The 17,918-nt window shown below is 46.6% G+C and overlaps 1 protein-coding gene and 1 long non-coding RNA gene across 2 annotated transcripts; one reads left to right on the top strand and one right to left on the bottom strand.

The window, feature by feature from the left end:
* Positions 1-51: 51 nt before the first annotated feature.
* LOC308459313 lies at positions 52-10,720 on the top strand. Its single transcript, XR_013977991.1, has 4 exons — positions 52-3,537; positions 3,631-3,752; positions 8,815-8,938; positions 9,758-10,720. It is a non-coding gene; the product is annotated as an uncharacterized lncRNA (long non-coding RNA).
* A 147-nt stretch (positions 10,721-10,867) lies between these two features.
* ACBD7 (acyl-CoA binding domain containing 7) lies at positions 10,868-17,877 on the bottom strand. The gene is made up of 4 exons (XM_080974520.1): positions 17,719-17,877; positions 11,295-11,412; positions 11,141-11,203; positions 10,868-11,037 (listed from the first exon to the last, which is right to left on the bottom strand). Exons 1-4 carry the CDS (start codon positions 17,728-17,730, stop codon positions 10,964-10,966), a joined length of 267 nt encoding a protein of 88 aa, XP_080830646.1. The 5' UTR covers positions 17,731-17,877; the 3' UTR covers positions 10,868-10,963.
* Positions 17,878-17,918: the final 41 nt, after the last annotated feature.

Below are 17,918 nucleotides of genomic sequence, written 5' to 3'. Positions count from 1 at the left end.
GGCCGACGCGGAGGCAGAGACCCGGGGGCTCCGTGAGCAGCTGCAGGGGGCGGGAAGCTAACGGGGGGGGGGGGAGGAGGAAGCAGAGCAGACCGGGCGGCCCCCGCTCTCTACAACATTTCTAATACCAATTATATAAGTAACACAATCAAAGCTAAAATTAAGCCTCAGCTGAAACTGGTGTGTGTGTGTGTGAGAGAGAGAGAAATCTTGTTTGCCCCAAACTTCACAATTTTAGTTATTGTTCTGGAGCCTTGCAAAAAGAGGGAAATGTTCACCCATTCAAAGTGAAAGTATGAAGCACTGGCCTTTCTCCTAGTTGGCTTTGTGACATCATCATTTAGCTAAGTCTGATTGCCTGCAGGATAATGTGGCATCATCACATCAGGAAAAGGTAGATTCAAATTGCCGGTAATTCCCAGTCTTCATTTTGTAGTACGGTGAGAAGGCATCTGCCACATATAAATAAAATGTCTTGATAGCTCATCTGTTTCTTGGAAGTGTGGGCCACAAACAAATGCGTAGTTGACAAACTTTATGACAATTCCGACTGGTGAGTTTTGCATCTTGCCTGTTTCAGATGACCAGGCCATCTTTTAAACATATTTGTATCCATATTAATCCATAGCATTTAATATTTCTTAAGGGAACATGTATTTATATTTATTTAAAGCACAAGCTATTTTAATACTTGCAAAATAGCCTTGGAGCAAGGCTTTGAAGTGTCAAAGATAATCTTTACTATGTGGTTTACCTAACCGTTTGTTTACTTAATTTATATACCACCTTTATCTTCCAAGGAGCTCAAGGTTATCCTACTCCTCATTTCATCCTCACAACGAGCCTGTGGGGTAGGTTAGGCTAAGAGATGGTGACTGGCCCAAGGTCACCCAGTGAGCTTCATGGCTGGGTGAGGAATTGGACCCTAGTGGTCTCCCAGGTCATAGTACAATACTCTTAACCATCATGCCACACTGGAAGATTCATACAAACACTAGTGAGTTCATTCCCACTGAGACCCCACTGCTTAAATAACATCTTGTTTCTGTACAGCCTGCAGTGTGTTGAATTGTTCAGGGAATGAAGTTCTTGAACCCAGCTTACCTGACATTGACATATATAATCATTGTGTCAATGTGGAAACCCCGCTGTTTGTTGGGCTACTGCCCCCCCAAAAAAAACATGGATTGACTTAGGATGTAGCTAGGCAGGGTGCCAGATCATCCACAATTGGCTCTCATATGTTGTATTAAGTTTATTCTGGTTTTTGTTTTCTCTTTTTCTACAATATGGACCCACTGGTCTGCTGTACAGTGTTATGTTTCTGTCAGTCAGTCATAAAAACATTGGAAGCTGACTTGTACTACACTAGTTTAGAATTGTGTGGCAGGATTTCAAACAACAGTCCCTTCCAATCCCAGCCCTACCTGGAGACACCAGAGACCTCCTGCATGTAAAATAGTTGCTCTACCAAATGAGCTATGGAGGTTCTTCTCAGTTATTTATAAAACTGTGGCTACTTGATCGGTAATTAGTCAAGTGCGGGGTAAAGTAAACAAACCAAGTCAGAAAATCAGTCTGAAAATCTCCAGTTTCTACACTCCCACCAACTTCCTTCATTTTAGATGTGACTTGTCAATAGTTCCAGCAACCCCACTCCAAATCTGGAAGCTTGTGTTTCTTGGATTAGATCTTCCAACTGCAGATGGTCTCGCATCCAGTCTCCCATATCTGTATTTCCAGTACAGTGGTACCTCGGGTTACATACGCTTCAGGTTGCAGACTCTGCTAACCCAGAAATAGTGCCTCGGGTTAAGAACTTTGCTTCAGGATGAGAACAGAAATTGTGCTCCAGCAGTGCAGCAGCAGCAGGAGGCCCCATTAGCTAAAGTGGTGCTTCAGGTTAAGAACAGTTTCACGTTAAGAACGGACCTCTGGAACGAATTAAGTACTTAACCCGAGGTACCACTGTACTGGAAGTTTATTCCATTTGCTTCTGGTGTGGCGTTGCCTTGCCTCTTTTTTGTCCTTATGACAGATGTGACTTTAATAGGATTGTAGAACTGACACCCACTATATCCAAATTGATTCTGGTTTGTACTTCCTTTGAAAAAGGATCTACGGGGACTGGGGAAAGGCTTTCCACAGGGAGTGTTTCAGATCTGTCTGCATTTCTGTTGGCAAAATGCCTAGGTATTTAAAGTTCACTGGTGGTCCAGCAGACCTCATGCAGTATTTTTTTGTTGAAGCAGCCTCAGTATATCACATCAGTGTCTGCCCTCAACTAGCCTCCACCTGCCACCTGCACCTACTGTTGGTCTCCCTGCCTTCCACCCCACCAGCCCCAATGAGCACCAGCAACCACTGTAGGGATGGTTCAGTTAGTTCCAGCTCCCTGGTGTATTTCCACATAGTCAAGCAAAGGTACATGTGGTTTAAGTGAAGCACGCAGAAGAGCAACCTCTCAGTCAGACTGTAGGGCATGTTGCAGCTTGAACGTCCAGAAGATGGCAGTGTTGCCTACAACAGTCACAAGTACTGTACTTTGAAATCCTTTGTCCTTACCAGAGTTTCACCAGAATCTTATACTATGTTTAGTTTGTCTAAAAGATGTAGTTGTTTTCTTTCAAACCATCCTCTGCATTTGACTTCTCTGCCTACTTTAAAAAACAAAAACGTGTGTATTGGCAGTTTCTGAACTTCTAAGTTCTGTCTGTTGGTCATAGCTGCAATAGTGGACATCATTTATCGCACTATAAATAAATCAGGATGTTTTGCCCAGCAAGTTGGATGAGTATTTGTGACTCCATTAGAATATAATACCTGCTTGCGATAGCCATAAAGAGCATAACTGATATTGTAGAATGCCGAACTTGCAATCTAAATTAGAGACTTTTAAATTCTGAGCGTTCAAGAGAACGAGAGAAACAAAATAGAAATGAAAAAATATATATTCAAAAGCAAGGTGTGGAGTCAGATTTATGTTGCTTTTGTAGTTGGGTTGCAATATTGATGTATTGGGCTAGGAGAGACCTACTTGCTGAATTCCATCTCCTGCTATCAGTACTCCTGTTATGACATCAAACTCCCAATAGCCTCGGGGGGGGGGGGAGGGTAAAGTCTTTAACCATATTTAAGGGAGCCTTTAAACATTCAGAAAAACTTGAGTCACAAATGGCCCTAGCAGTGTGACCAGTTGCTGCTGCACAGCCTTGCTGCCCATCAAAAAAAGGACTCACAAATGCAAGCTTGCTACTAATGAACTTCTCTCCCAGGCAGTAAAGGTAAAGGGACCCCTGACCATTAGGTCCAGTCATGACGGACTCTGGGGTTGCGGCGCTCATCTCGCTTTATTGGCCGAGTACAGCTTCCGGGTCATGTGGCCAGCAGGACTAAGCCGCTTCTGGCGAACCAGAGCTTCGCACGGAAACACCGTACCTATTGACATGCTTTCGAACTGCTAAGTGGGCAGGAGCAGGGACCGAGCAACGGGAGCTCACCCCGCCAGAGGGATTCAAACCGCCGACCTTCTGATTGGTAAGTCCTAGGCTCTATGGTTTAACCCACAGCGCCACCTGCGTCCTCTCCCAGGCAGTAGCAATGGTATATTTACCAGAGTTTTCTTTGCAGGTGCTGATGTTCACTGCAGCCCTTAAGGTGATGGCATCATGGCCCTGGCCAATGAGGATTTTTGCCCAGCCTGGGAATGTAACTGCTAATGTAGATTATCAATACTGCTATTATTACACCAGGTAATACCTAAATTAAAGATCTGAAATAGAAGTGTGTTATGTACTGAGTTGAATAGGATCCAAACTGTAGCAGTCTGATTGGTCCTAGAACAATAGGATCCAAAAGGCAGCAGTCTGATTGGTCCTAGAACAATAGGATTCAGAATGCAGCAGTCTGATTGGTCCTAGAACAATGCAGCAGTATGATTGGTTGGCAGGAACCACCCAATCCTGCTCCAGATAGAAGTGAATCCACAACCTGATTGGCTTACAGTAGAATTCCAGAATTAGCCAATCATGTGCAGCCCATTGTGTAAATAATGTATATAAAGCAGATACTGTGAGGGGACATTCATTCATTCCTCCTCACCACTATGAGCTGAATAAAGAGCATGAAATCACTTTGCGACTCTGAGTATATTTCACTGGCGACGAGGATGGGATCCCGCTGAGCTGACTGCCACACACAGCACCGCAGCACCGCCAACTGCCGCACCGCTGCCTCGCACCGTGTATCCAGGCTTCAGCTCCGGGGCACAAGGAACTCAGAATGGCAGCCAACAGCAGCTTCTCGCCATTCAACCCAGCATCTGGAGACTGGGAAGCGTACGCCTCCCGTTTCACCTTCCTCCTAGAAGCCAAAGGGGTCACCGACGAAGAAGACGCCAAGAAGAGGGCGATATTCTTCAGCGTCTGCGGAGAGGAGACGTTTGAAATCGCCCGGGCTCTCCTTGCGCCTGAAGACGTCGCTACTGTTCCATACAAAACAATAATGGAACAGCTGAAGGGGCACTTTTCGCCGCAGCCCTCAGTGGTGGCTCGTCGAAATGCCTTCTACGCAAAGCGGCAAGCCCCTGGGGAAACCATAACTGGGTTTGTGACCTCTCTCCGCCAAGCCGCCCGGTTCTGCAACTTCTCAGAGCTGGAGAACATGCTTCGTGACCGCCTCGTCGGTGGCCTGAAGGATGAGAAGCTGCAACGACGCCTCTACGCTAAGAAGGACCTAACGTTCCAGGTCGCTCTGGAGGAGGCCCTGGCAACAGAAGCTGCCGAGAGGTCGACCCAAGAGGCACGGCCGAGCCTGCCATCCCAACCGAGGGTCCACCATGAAGACCTCACCGACGACTCAGGATCCGACAGGGAGGAGGTGCACCGAGTACAGCAGCGCACTCAAGCAGCGCACAGACCACAGCTGCCTCGACGAGAAGGAGGGAACTGCGCAAGCTGCGGGGAGAGTCACGAGAGGAGGACCTGCCGTTTCCGCAACGCAGAGTGCAGGCAGTGCAGAAAATCGGGACACATCGCCCGGGTGTGTCGGGCTCGGCCCACCCGACACCAGGCATCAGATGACCAATCCAAGAGCCCCAGGTCCCGGGGCCCAACGCACCAAGGCAACTCGACGGAGCTCACGGACTTCCAGGTATACCAGTTGCCCCACCCCAACGTAGAGAAAATTTATGTAGAGGTACAGATAGAGGGGGCCCCATGCCGCATGGAGCTTGACACGGGTTCAACTCTATCCATAATCTCGGCAAGGACCTTAAGGAAACTGTGTCCCACTGGGGGTCCCAAACTCAGGCCGGCCCCATTCACCCTCCGGGACTTCCAGAAACGTAAGGTCCCCACAATGGGGGTGGGGACCTTCAGGGTGCAATACCGAGGGCGGACGCGGCAACTGGACTTGCTTGTGGTCAAGGGCCCCTACATTAGCTTACTGGGATTGGCATGGTTTGGACCACTGGGGCTAGCTGTCACCGGGGTGAACCACACTAGCTTACAAGTGGACGTGGACGCCATATGCAAGGAATTTCCAGGGGTTTTCGATGGGAAATTGGGACAGTATACGGGCCCCCCCATTGCGCTACAGCTTGACCCCGCAGTACGACCGGTCAGGCTCAAGGCCCGCCGGGTCCCGTTCGCCTTGAAACCCCGTATAGACGAGGAATTGGACCGACTCGTAGAGCAAGGAGTGCTGGAGCCGGTGCCTAATGCTCCCTGGGAAACCCCAATCGTCACACCCGTCAAGCCTAATGGTTCGGTCCGCATCTGCGCAGACTACAAATGTACCATAAACAAGGCCCTCACGGCCCACGCATACCCAGTGCCAGTGGTCAGCCATGTCCTTGCCACCCTGGCTGGGTCGAAAATTTTTGGCAAGCTGGACTTGGCCCAAGCATATCAACAGCTGCCAGTAGATGAGGCCACAGCAGAGGCACAGACGATTGTGACGCACAGAGGAGCGTTCAGGGTAAAGCGGCTGCAATTCGGTGTCAGCGTGGCACCAGGCATATTCCAGAATATAATGGACTCTCTCCTTAAAGGGATTCCTGGCGTCACCCCCTTCTTCGATGATGTGTTGATTGCCGGCCCCACACCAGAGGAGTTTGAGGACCGCCTCCGCACCGTTCTGCACCGTTTCCAGACGGCGGGTCTCAAGGTGAAGCGGGAAAAATGTCTACTAGGAGTGCCTCAGGTGGACTTTCTGGGATTTATGGTGGACGCAGAAGGGGTCCACCCGACTGGGGACAAGGTACGGGCCATTTGTGATGCCCCAGCGCCCAAGAGCAAGACTGAACTTCAGGCCTTCTTGGGGCTATTGAACTTTTACCATTCCTTCCTTCCCCACAAGGCGGCGGTAGCGGAGCCCCTACACAGACTCCTGGACAAGCGGGCCCCTTGGGTGTGGGGCCAGCGCCAGGAGGCCGCATTCCAGGCAGTCAAGGACTTGCTTGTCTCAAACTCGGTCTTGGCACACTTCGACGAGAGGCTGCCGGTGGTGCTAGCATGCGACGCCTCACCCTATGGCATTGGAGCTGTCCTGGGGCACCAACTCCCGGATGGAAGAGAGGTACCGGTGGCGTACTTTTCCCAGACACTCAACACAACCGAGCGGAACTACTCGCAAATCGACAAGGAGGGTCTGGCAATCGTAAAGGGAGTAAAAAAATTCCATGATTTCTTGTACGGGCGGCCCTTCACCGTGGTGACTGACCACAAGCCGTTGCTTGGCTTGTTTGCCCCCGAAAAGCAGACCCCCCAAGTGCTGTCTCCTCGCGTCCTCAGGTGGTCAATTTTCCTTGCCAGCTACCAGTATGCACTGATTCACCGACCTGGGAAGGCGATGGGCCATGCGGACGCCCTCAGCAGGCTACCACTACCGGAAACAGGCCCTGACCCAGCACCTGCACAAGAGGTTATGAGCCTGGAGCTGCTTCCCGGCCGCCCCATTCAGGCACAAGAAGTTGCACATCATTCCAAGAAAGATAGGGTCATCTCCCGGGTCCTGGACTGGGTGTGGAGGGGATGGCCCAGCAGCAGCCCCGGGCCAGAATTCGCCGGCTACACAACCCGCAAACATGAACTGTCGGCCCACAAGGGGTGCCTGTTATGGGGAAGCAGAGTCGTTGTTCCCCAGCCCCTCTGCAAAAGGGTCCTCACAGCCCTACACGAGACACATCCAGGGGTAGTAAGAATGAAGGCCCTTGCCAGGAGTTATGTGTGGTGGCCGGGGATCGATGGAGAGATAGAGGCCTGGGTCAAACACTGCCAGGCCTGCCAAGAATCCCGCCCAGATCCCCCAAGGGCCCCAGTCCAGTCCTGGGAGTCCGCCCGAGCACCATGGTCACGCCTGCATGTGGATTTCGCTGGCCCCTTTCAGGGGAAAACATTCTTCATAGTGGTGGACTCCTACACCAAATGGCTGGAAGTCGCACTGGTACCGTCCACTTCCACGTCCGCAGCCATCCGGGTACTACGCAGGCTGTTTGCAACCCACGGGCTCCCTGACACTCTCGTCTCAGACAACGGGACTGCATTTACGTCAGGAGAATTCCAAACCTTCACAGCGCAGAACGCCATCCGCCACATCCGTTCGGCGCCGTTCCACCCTGCCACCAATGGCCAAGCAGAACGCATGGTGCGGACCACCAAGGACACCCTTCGCCGCATGACGCAAGGGGACTGGGAGTACCGCCTTGCCACATTCCTTCTAGCACAGCACAGCACCCCCAGCTCAACGACTGGCCGGAGCCCCGCTGAACTACTAATGGGTCGGCGCCTTGCAATCAGATTGGACCGCCTTCACCCCGATAGAGCTCAGGATGAGATAGTGGTGGGGGAAGGCAGGAACCCCCGGACCTTCGAGGCCCAGGACCCAGTGTACGCAAAGAATTTTGGGGCAGGCCCAGCATGGGTACCCGCCACAATCACCAGGGTCACTGGCCCCGTGTCGTACGAGGTGCTAACGGATGGGGGGCAATGCTGGCGCCGCCACTGCGACCAGATACGGCGACGATTCCCGGGAGAAAACCAGGAGGAGGACAGGTCAGAGGAGTCCCAAGGGAACAGCGGGGCAGTGAGGCCCATAGAGCAGGAGGGGCCAGCAGGAGAGGCAGAATCAGTAAATACAGAGAGGACCCGTGAGGCTGAAAGGACACCGGAACCAGAACCACGACTGAGCGAGCCGGTTGCACCAGACCAAACAGCCGCATCACAGCCAGCATCCTTGGAACACGAGCCAGAACCCGGAGCCCGGACCAGGGAACACCCCAGGCCACAACGCACACGTAGGCCGCCGGCATACCTTGAGGACTATGAATGCGACCTCCCGGGCAGGACTGGAACTTAGAGGGGAGGGGTGTTATGTACTGAGTTGAATAGGATCCAAACTGTAGCAGTCTGATTGGTCCTAGAACAATAGGATCCAAAAGGCAGCAGTCTGATTGGTCCTAGAACAATAGGATTCAGAATGCAGCAGTCTGATTGGTCCTAGAACAATGCAGCAGTATGATTGGTTGGCAGGAACCACCCAATCCTGCTCCAGATAGAAGTGAATCCACAACCTGATTGGCTTACAGTAGAATTCCAGAATTAGCCAATCATGTGCAGCCCATTGTGTAAATAATGTATATAAAGCAGATACTGTGAGGGGACATTCATTCATTCCTCCTCACCACTATGAGCTGAATAAAGAGCATGAAATCACTTTGCGACTCTGAGTATATTTCAAAGTGGCTCTTATGAAAGACTCAGTGAATTTTATTTTAAATGAAAGCATCAATTGGTGTTTTGTTTTGTTTTTAAGAAAGGAAAAGATTCATCTGCCCTGAAAGCCCAGTGTTATTCAACGGTTTATTTGTCTGCTTTCAAGTGGCAGTGAAGCTCCTCATATTGCACATGGTGAGACAAAATGGACAGTTCGATAGCAGGTGGGTAAGTGTTTCTCAGATTAGAAGTACAATTCACTGCAGTAGTTTAGGTAGATATCATTAGGTAGGCCAGAAGAAACATATTATTAGAAAGCAGAAAATTATTTTAGGATTCTCCCCCCTTTTACAATCCATAAACAGCAAGTCCATTCACTTGAAGACCTTTTACACCGGAAAATTCTCAGCTTCTTACAAAACAGTGAACTGCAATTTTCTGTCCTGTGCAAAGGGCAAAAATTTTTAATTTTGAAACATTTAATGGTTTTGTAACAATGAAACAGCATCCAATTACTGAGTGAAGCAATTCCCATGGCTATCGTGTTGTACTGGCAACTGGAGTTTCCAGACCCTTTTCAAGGAAAAAGACCAACCAGGCATCAAATGGGCACAATATCATGAATATAGAGTAGGTCCCTGAATGGCTCTATTGAATTTGTTGTGCAAGTCACATCCAATTTCTTTCCAAACTTGAAAACTAAACTTGGAGAGGAAAGCAAGTGTTGAGACAATTGAATCCTTTGTTCAGTAGATGTAAGAACACGTTCAGTTAAAGAGATTCCTGAACTGTAGAATAATGTTCACTGTGGCCAAAGAAATAAGCAGGGTGTTACAGCAGTTTAGTTCAGAACCAAGCTTGGAAGGATGGGAACAGCTGACTGCAATTTGTTGCATATTTGTATTGCTATGTTGTTTCTGAAGGGCTTACATAAACTTGAACCTCTTGCAATTTATCTGGAATTAGGTCAGTCGTTCCTTTGGATATTTTTTTGTTCCTCTGGCAGAGGTCCAGGCTAACCATTTCCATTTTATCCCAAACAGTTACAGCTCATGAAAACAACACTGAGATTTCAAGAACTGGCTAGTCCACTGAAGTAGTTCAGCATGTCCCACTTCCTACATGGCAAGAAGTTCCAAGGCACTGGGCTGGGATAACCCAGCCAGATGGGTGGCAGATAAATATCATCATCAGCAGCAGCCTTCTTCAATGATTTACCCCACCCAGAACACTCAAAGAGCATTCTAGTTCCCTCCCACCACTACGTGTTCAGAATCATTAGTCAGCAACCTCCTCAGCAAAATAAATGTATGTCCAAAAATTTAAGACTCTAAAGCTGCAGTGAAATGAGGTAGCATAAAGGCATTTGGCCTTAATTGGTCCTTGTTCTAATTAGACATTGTTCAGTCATGTACATGAGGCCAATGGAGGCCTGTCTGGGTATGACTCCACATGCTTCCTCCAAAACTCAAATATATCCTCCTAAATCTCAAGATGTAACAGCGGTTGATAATCTGGTGTGATGAAATCTGCGGAAGCAGAGATGATTACTTCACATTTTAAGGACTGTGTCACAAGTTGCAAATACGTTTTGATTGCAATCAGTCTTTATTAATTTTTGCCTGTTAATTGGAATATTTTGTTCTTTTAAAGAAGAAAGTGTTTCGGATAATTAATAGGTAAATTGATTTTCGGGCAAGAAAATTGCATGCAACCAGAAGCAACTTACCACATTTGAGAAGTTTGTGTGTAGTTTTGTGTTTCTTTTGCAATGGGTGTGTAGGTGTAAATACATGATTTCAAAACCTTATGCCATCTGAAACGGTCCATCAGTGCAAGACAGCTCCTATCACTGCCAGCACTGGCAGGGCTGATGGCAGTTGCACTACAGGTTCCCCATCTCTGGTGTCACTAGTTGGAACAGAAGTGCTACCAGTATTTCTGTGCTACCAGTATTTCCTGTAAGTAGAACTAATCAGATGTATTATAATAGCGTAACATCACTGCCATTCCCAAAGTTGTTGAATTATTTTTTTTCTACTGTGTGAGTGCAAACTTTTATATTGACATGGGCAAGGAGAAGATTGCTGTGAATATTTAAGTAGCCAAAACCATGAATATTACTAGCTTAAAGAGGATCCAAACAAGCCATGTCCAAAGAAGAAAAAAGTTTATTGCAAATAATGATGTTCACATCAGTCTGAAAATGAGTAGTGCCCTTGCCTTTGAACTAATTGTCCAAAGAAAATCTACAGTCCATATTTCTCTATCATCTCATTTGCTTTAGAAATGTAAGCCTTCATGGCATCTTCTTTTGACATACCTGTAAAGGGGGGAAAATCAGCTTTATTACTATGCCTTATTTGTTATTTTCACATGACATTATTTTGAATCAGAATAATAAAGAGCTGTAATAAATCCATCACCTTTCTTCTGGTTCCATGCTTCCCATTTTGCTTTGCCTTTCAAATCCAGCATCCCAGGACACTCTGCCAAAAGACAACAACTAAGTTTCAATAAAAACCCATGCAAAGTATCTTTGAAATGAATATATAAACATGTAGGTATGTACAAAGTTACCAATATTAATATTTCCCACGGTCGACTGCTTGTAGAGTCCATACAGTTCTTTTAGTTCATCATCAGTTGGTTTGGTCTTTAGTTTTTTTACTTTTTCTGCCACAGTGTTGAAGTCGGCCTGAAGAGAGGCAAAAAAAATATATAGGAATTTCACTTAAAACAGCCATATATTGCTTCCAAGGAGTGTGATGCTTCAGGGAGGAGTCTCTCTGAGCCCCACCTGGTCATGCCAGTTCAAACTTGAGACCTTCTGAAACACAAGACAAATGCTCTACCAGTGAGTTATGCTAAGAAGCTTCCCATGCAACCAGTCAAGTTGCATGCAGTCAAGTTGTAGCATCGCTTGAATCTCACTCTCTTTCTCTGTGTAAGCTGCAATGCAGATACTGAAGACACTGGGCATCTTTCCAACTCTGTTCAATATCAGCTCTCTCAGCAAGCTGGGTTGTTTTTTGTTTGCCTTGGTATTTTTCTATTCTTGGGTATAAGGTTTCACTTGAAGTAAGGTTTCAGTCTGACATGGCTACAAGAACGTCACATTATACTACCAGGCCAGAATATGCTCGTCTGCGATAGGACCAATATTTAAAACCACTTACTTCTCAGTCCTATGCACGTTGGTTCAAAAGTCCCAATGGACCTGCTCCCAGGAAGGCGGTATAAAATGGCAGCCTTAATACAGGTTTATTTCTCTGTAACACTTTAATGATCAGCAAGGGGCTAATTTGGCTCACTGATTTTAAAGCATGTTTATAGACTGGAATTACCTACCCAAGTTTATTTTCAAGTAAAAGGCATGGGGTTTTATTATTTCCATATTGGTATCACAGTGTTCCACCACAAAGCAGGTTTATGCTCATTTTATCCTAAGATTTCTGTCAGGCGGGCTAGGGTGAGCTAGCAACTTGCCCAGGAGTCAGCAAACTTTTCCAGCAGGGGGCCAGTCCACTGTCCCTCACACCTTGTGGGGGGGCTGGACTATATTTTTTGCGTGGGGGGGGGAATGAACGAATTCCTATGCCCCACAAATAACCCAGAGATGCATTTTAAATAAAAGCACACATTCTACTCATGTAAAAGCACCAGGCAGGCCCCACAAATAACCCAGAAACACATTTTAAAGAAAAGGACACATTCTACTCATGCAAAAACATGCTGATTCCCAGACCGTCCATGGGCCAGGTTTAGAAGGCGATTGGGCCAGATCCGGCCCCCAGGCCTTAGTTTGCCTACCCATGAGCTTGCCAAAAGGCCTCATTTTGGGCTTCATGGCTGCCATCTGTTCAATATTCTGACAGCTCTACTGATTTTCGACTACACTGAGGTCAGGACTACATTACATGTGAAACACAGATAAGTTCAGATAAAGTTCTGCTCCCCTGTTTCTCCATAAAGGGCATGCTCAGTTAGCTTGCATTGTCATATAACCACACTAGTGATGGAACCACATATTGCACGCAATCAACAACCCAAGTTCCTCTGTCTTTGAGCTGAAAAAAGACAGTTATCCCAAGTTCAATATTATTTTTTATAGAAAAAGGTTTCCTTCCCATGGGTGGTGGGAGAGAATGGTTTTTGGCTGCAAACAACTTCTCCCACCCTAATCCTCTCAAGACCAGGTGTGTGGCTTTGATATTTGCACTAATGACAGCTCCCAAGAGCAGGAAGCTCTGGATAAGTGAATCTAGTAACTCAAGGATAGAGCGAGTGTACATTTTTGTGAATTGGCTCCTACAACAGACAATGATGTTTTTAAAAAGAGAAACGTATGGGACTGGAAAGGCTGTTTTTCAGTTCTCTTTGTCAGTCTCCAAGAATCACAGATCATGTTTCAAGAATTCTAAATGAAGAACTCGACTAGTTTTACATATTCATTTATATAACACATTGGCCACTTTTCCCACACAAAAACCCCTTAAAAATAAAGATGCTAGTCTAGAGTCCACATGGTTTAGCAATCTCCTTTCCCCTTTAGAGCAGAGCTAATTTTACAAAAAGCAAGACATGCCCAGCATCTTTTTATTCTGCTACTTCAGGGTAACCTTGAGTCAGTGTCAATAATTCTCTCATCTGCCTTTGCTATGATTCTAAGTCACAAGAGACGCATTACAGTGATGCAGGAAAGGAGATACTGCTCCACTATACGTAGTACAGCTCTTGTATTGACCCTTCTTTGCCAACAACTGACATGCATTACCTATGCCCTGATGGCTACATTGCTAAGTTATTTATTTGATTAGCACTGTGAAATCTCCAGGCAGACCTGCAGTTATATGCATGAGCAATAGGATGCGTATTTTGCACAAAGCTCATGACACAATGATCCTGCCAGAACTGCATCCCAGGCTGTGTCAAATCAATCGGGCTCTTTCCTCACAAGTGCTCTAATGTCTGTTATGAGAAATAAAGGTCAGGTTAAGCATCGTGACTATTTTAACAAAGGTGTCATAAGGAACCTGTCTCTCCTATCAGAAAGTAAAATACTGCAAAGAAACAAATAATTCAGTATGAAGCTTTCCAAATAGGCAGACAGCCAGCACTAAAATCCGGACTCTTAATCAACTCATCCTTGGCTCACAAGATGCAGTCGTCAACTCTTAAATTCCCATAACCTCTCCCCCCCACAAACATTCATTAGATGAAACAGCTATAGAACATCACTGAAATTAAACAATGAGCTACTGTGTTCCATTACAGAGCAGTTATAACAGGGCACCCATTCATTACTGTGTCCCCTATGTGTAACCATAGTATCCATTCATTCATTCATGCTATCCTATTTTAGACCCACTGATACAAATACCGTTACAAATTCAGAGTTGGTTTCCCACCCTTCTGTTGATTAATTCTCACTATTCTTTCTTCCCACATGCTTCTATTAATATTAGAATAGTAGATTTAACTACACCTAGCCATAAAAAGCTTGCCACAAAATTATGGTGAACTGTCCAGTTCCAGAGGGATGTGGGTGGCGCTGTGGGTTAAACCACAGAGCCTAGGACTTGCCGATCAGAAGGTCAGCAGTTCGAATCCCCGCGACGGGGTGAGCTCCCATTGCTCGGTCCCTGCTCCTGCCAACCTAGCAGTTCAAAAGCACGTCAAAGTGCAAGTAGATAAATAGGTACCGCTCTGGCTGGAAGGTAAACGGCGTTTCTGTGCCCAGCTCTGGTTTGCCAGAAGCGGCTTAGTCATGCTGGCTACATGACCCGGAAGCTGTATGCCGGCTCCCTTGGCCAATACAGCGAGATGAGTGCCACAACCCCAGAGTCGGTCACGACTGGACCTAATGGTCAGGGGTCCCTTTACCTTTATCCAGTTCCAGAGAATATGAATAGCCAATAGGATTATTACAAACTTGATCACCAGGAGCTGTTTTTCAAGCAACAGTAAGGAGCCAAAGAAACACACTTATACCTAAGTGCTTAAGTTAGTCCAGTAGTTGTTTTTTTATATACTTTGAGCAGCCTGCCCACCCCCAGCATGCACATCATACATTTAAAAGACATTTCCCCTCCCTAAAGAATCATTGGAACTGTAGTTTTTAAAGAGTGCTTCATGTTGTAGGCCTGTGAGGCGTAAATTAGTTCTAGTGATTTTTCCAGGGGCCAGAGAATGCACTTTAAACCCAGTGATTTATACACAGCCTAAATCAGTGGCCTTAACAGGGCATGGGGTCCCATACTGGTGTTACAGGAGGATATGTCTAGTGTGGTGGGAAGATTAAAGGACAATCAAAGAAACATTTTAAAATTTCACTGTAGTATAGTATAAGATAATATAGTATCAAAATATTTTTTTCTTATTTGCAGAATATGGGTATATTTTCAAAATCAAGCACTGCTAGGAGTGCTTCTTTTTGTTTTCCATTGTATTTCTTTTCCAGTTTCTTTTCTTATCATTTTTTATTATTATTCTGAAACTGTGGCCTAGAGGGGAAAAGTTTTAGAACCACTGGACTAAATCAATGCTTTTAAAAGTACCCTTTGGCTGCAATGCTATACTGTATACTTAGGAGTAAGCCCCATTGATTACTGGGACTGCACTACTCATAGGACTGCACTGTCAACTCAAAAGTGGTCTGCCAGGGGCAATAGCATGGGGGGGGGATTGCTATTGTGCAATGTAACCCTGACGTCCTTTTCAGCATGCAGACCTACCTGTGCTTTTTAAAGGATACCAACCAGGGTGGCAATGGCTTTGTAAAAAGAAGGAATCCCAGTAAATTCCCCCTCTAGCTAAGAACATAAAATCTCATACTTCTTAGCGGGGGTGCTTTGAAATTATCTGATAAACTATATTCAGGATTGTTTGCGTAAAGTCACTTATGCACTTACTCTGAATAGGAGAAAGAAGATCTGTATTGTTACAGGGGCACTGAAACATAAAATTTTTCCCCCACGAATATGTAATCTCATTAGTTATCCCTAAATATTCTGTAATCACCTTGTGAGCTCTTTTGCAAATAGCGTATTACAGCTCACCCAGAAGGTATAGCTTGATTGCACAATATAGAATTGCCTAAATAAATGTATAAAATAGGTTGCGATTGACTGTCTGCATGCTGCAGCATCCTTTCTGGAATGCCAAAACTGAGAAGAAAGCCCCTACATGGCCATGCACTTTGGGGAAAAGACATTTATGGGGGGGAACCCCATTAAATCACAAAGGTGGCATACAAATATTATTAAAGAAACAAAAAAATCTTAAAATCTATTTACAGTTGCAACTGATGTGGGAAAACTATTGTATTCTAACTGGATGCTAATCACATTTGAATACAGTTGTGTTTTTAATTCTAAATTGCCCGTTGCTTTATTACATTTCTACATCTAGATGGCATTATAAGAAACAAGCTAGCAGCCATTCATTTAAATTGGAGCGGGGGGCTGTGGCTTGCATGTGTGCAGAGAGTCACAAAGACTGCATGTTACACAACAATCATCTGTAGTCCTCAAATCCCCCTTGCGAAAGATTCAGCCAAAATCCAGGCAGTTAAGCAGAGCTGCTGTGTGCAGAGTTTGAGTACTTCTGGGGGAGGGATTATGATGCTGCTGAATCTGCCTTCACCAGCTGCATCACTTTAGCTCATCCTAGCCCTTCTCTGCATGATGCTAATGCTGGCCCAGCAGAATAAGTAGGAAAGAGCTGAGGTCTGCACATCAGAAAGAGAAGAGGCTGCGGCTTCCGATCCTAGCATGCAAGTGGAGTGTTGCAGTCCTCAAACTTTGCTGCTCCCCGGCCATAAATGCTCCGATGGAGGAAGCCGTGAGTGTTTGTGCAGTCACACTTAACTTGGAGTGGAGACTAGCTAGCACATGAACAAAAAATGAACATGCAGCACCCAAATCCTGAAAGACAAGACTCTCCACTGCTCCCCTATAATTCTCTAAAGCTGAAACCTCAAACCAGTCCATCAGGCAGGCAGGTCCCTGCCTTGTCCCCAAGCAATTACACAGATCTTCTGCAACTGTGCACGGAAACTTGCCCAAGTTTATGGTTTCAACACTAAATGGATTGCAACTCCCATTTGTGTGGTTGAGTGGGGGTGGAGGGACTCATTTCATCACATTATACTTCATGAATCAGTACAGTGGTACCTTGGGTTAAGAACTTAATTCATTCTGGAGATCCGTTCTTAACCTGAAACTGTTATTAACACGAGGTACCACTTTAGCTAATGGGGCTTCCCGCTGCCACTGCGCGATTTCTGTTCTCATCCTGAAGCAAAGTTCTTAACCCGTGGTACTATTTCTGGGTTAGCGGAGTCTGTAACTTGAAGCATCTGTAACCTGAAGCATTTGTAACCCGAGGTACCACTGTACTAGCTGGAGGAGCTGCAAATGCACGGCTATAACTGTCCAGGTTCTAAAGTTTTAAGTCCTCAATTCTGCACCTATATACTTCGACATGAGGTGCAATGTTATAGTGACTTGTGGGGGGCGGGGTCCAGTTGATCACGGCAGTGCTGACCCCTGAGCCAAACAGCTGGGGGGGGGGGATTCCCTTCCAACCAAAAGGTGTAGGAAATAGTCAAATAGGGAAACCCAAGTCACGCACTCCTCTGTACTTTTTTAAAAGAGTGTATTACACAGCAATTCTATACACGTCTGTTCAAAAATAAGTTCTATTGAGTTCAATGAGGCTCAATCCTTCCAGGTATAGGATTGCACGGTGCAGGCATAGGGTTTGCCTAAGAATAGCTTCGCTGGATTGGATCGAACCCAGCAGCCGATCCTGCACAGCACAGGAGGTCACTCGCCGGATACTGCTGCAAAACCTGGGGACCAGCAGCCCTCCCCCGCTACTCCTCCCCAAGTTCCACTCTCGGCGCAGTCCAGGTCCCTCCAGAAGCTGCGCTCACGCCGCTGCTTCAGGCGCCGGCCGGCTCCCTCCCGCCCCGCTCCTTCCCTCGAGGTTCCCTTACCTCCAGAGTCATGGTGCACAACCTGCGACGGCTCCTGCGCTCTCAGCAAAGCCCCGCCCCCGTCCGGAATGAAGCCGCAGCTCCCTCGCGCAGCCCTTATTTATAATGCCATCGGCCCAAGCGTCCCCATTGGACAAGAAGGCACTGTGACGTCGCACCAGAGGCGCGAGCTCCCGAAAAGTGAGCCAAGTAGGTGATGC

This window comes from Podarcis pityusensis (assembly GCF_964106645.2).
Source record: "Podarcis pityusensis genome assembly, chromosome: 12".
Lineage (NCBI taxonomy): Eukaryota > Metazoa > Chordata > Lepidosauria > Squamata > Lacertidae > Podarcis > Podarcis pityusensis.
Note: the sequence above shows the minus strand (reverse complement) of the source record. Positions and strands in the feature narration are given on the sequence as shown.

What these genes read in the sequence shown, in the direction of transcription:
- ACBD7 (XM_080974520.1), bottom strand. An exon ending in CGTGGGAAATATTAATATTG is followed by an intron (nt 11,204 to 11,294) that starts GTAACTTTGTAC and finishes GTCTTTTGGCAG; the next exon opens with AGTGTCCTGGGATGCTGGAT. An exon ending in AGCATGGAACCAGAAGAAAG is followed by an intron (nt 11,038 to 11,140) that starts GTGATGGATTTA and finishes CCCCCTTTACAG; the next exon opens with GTATGTCAAAAGAAGATGCC.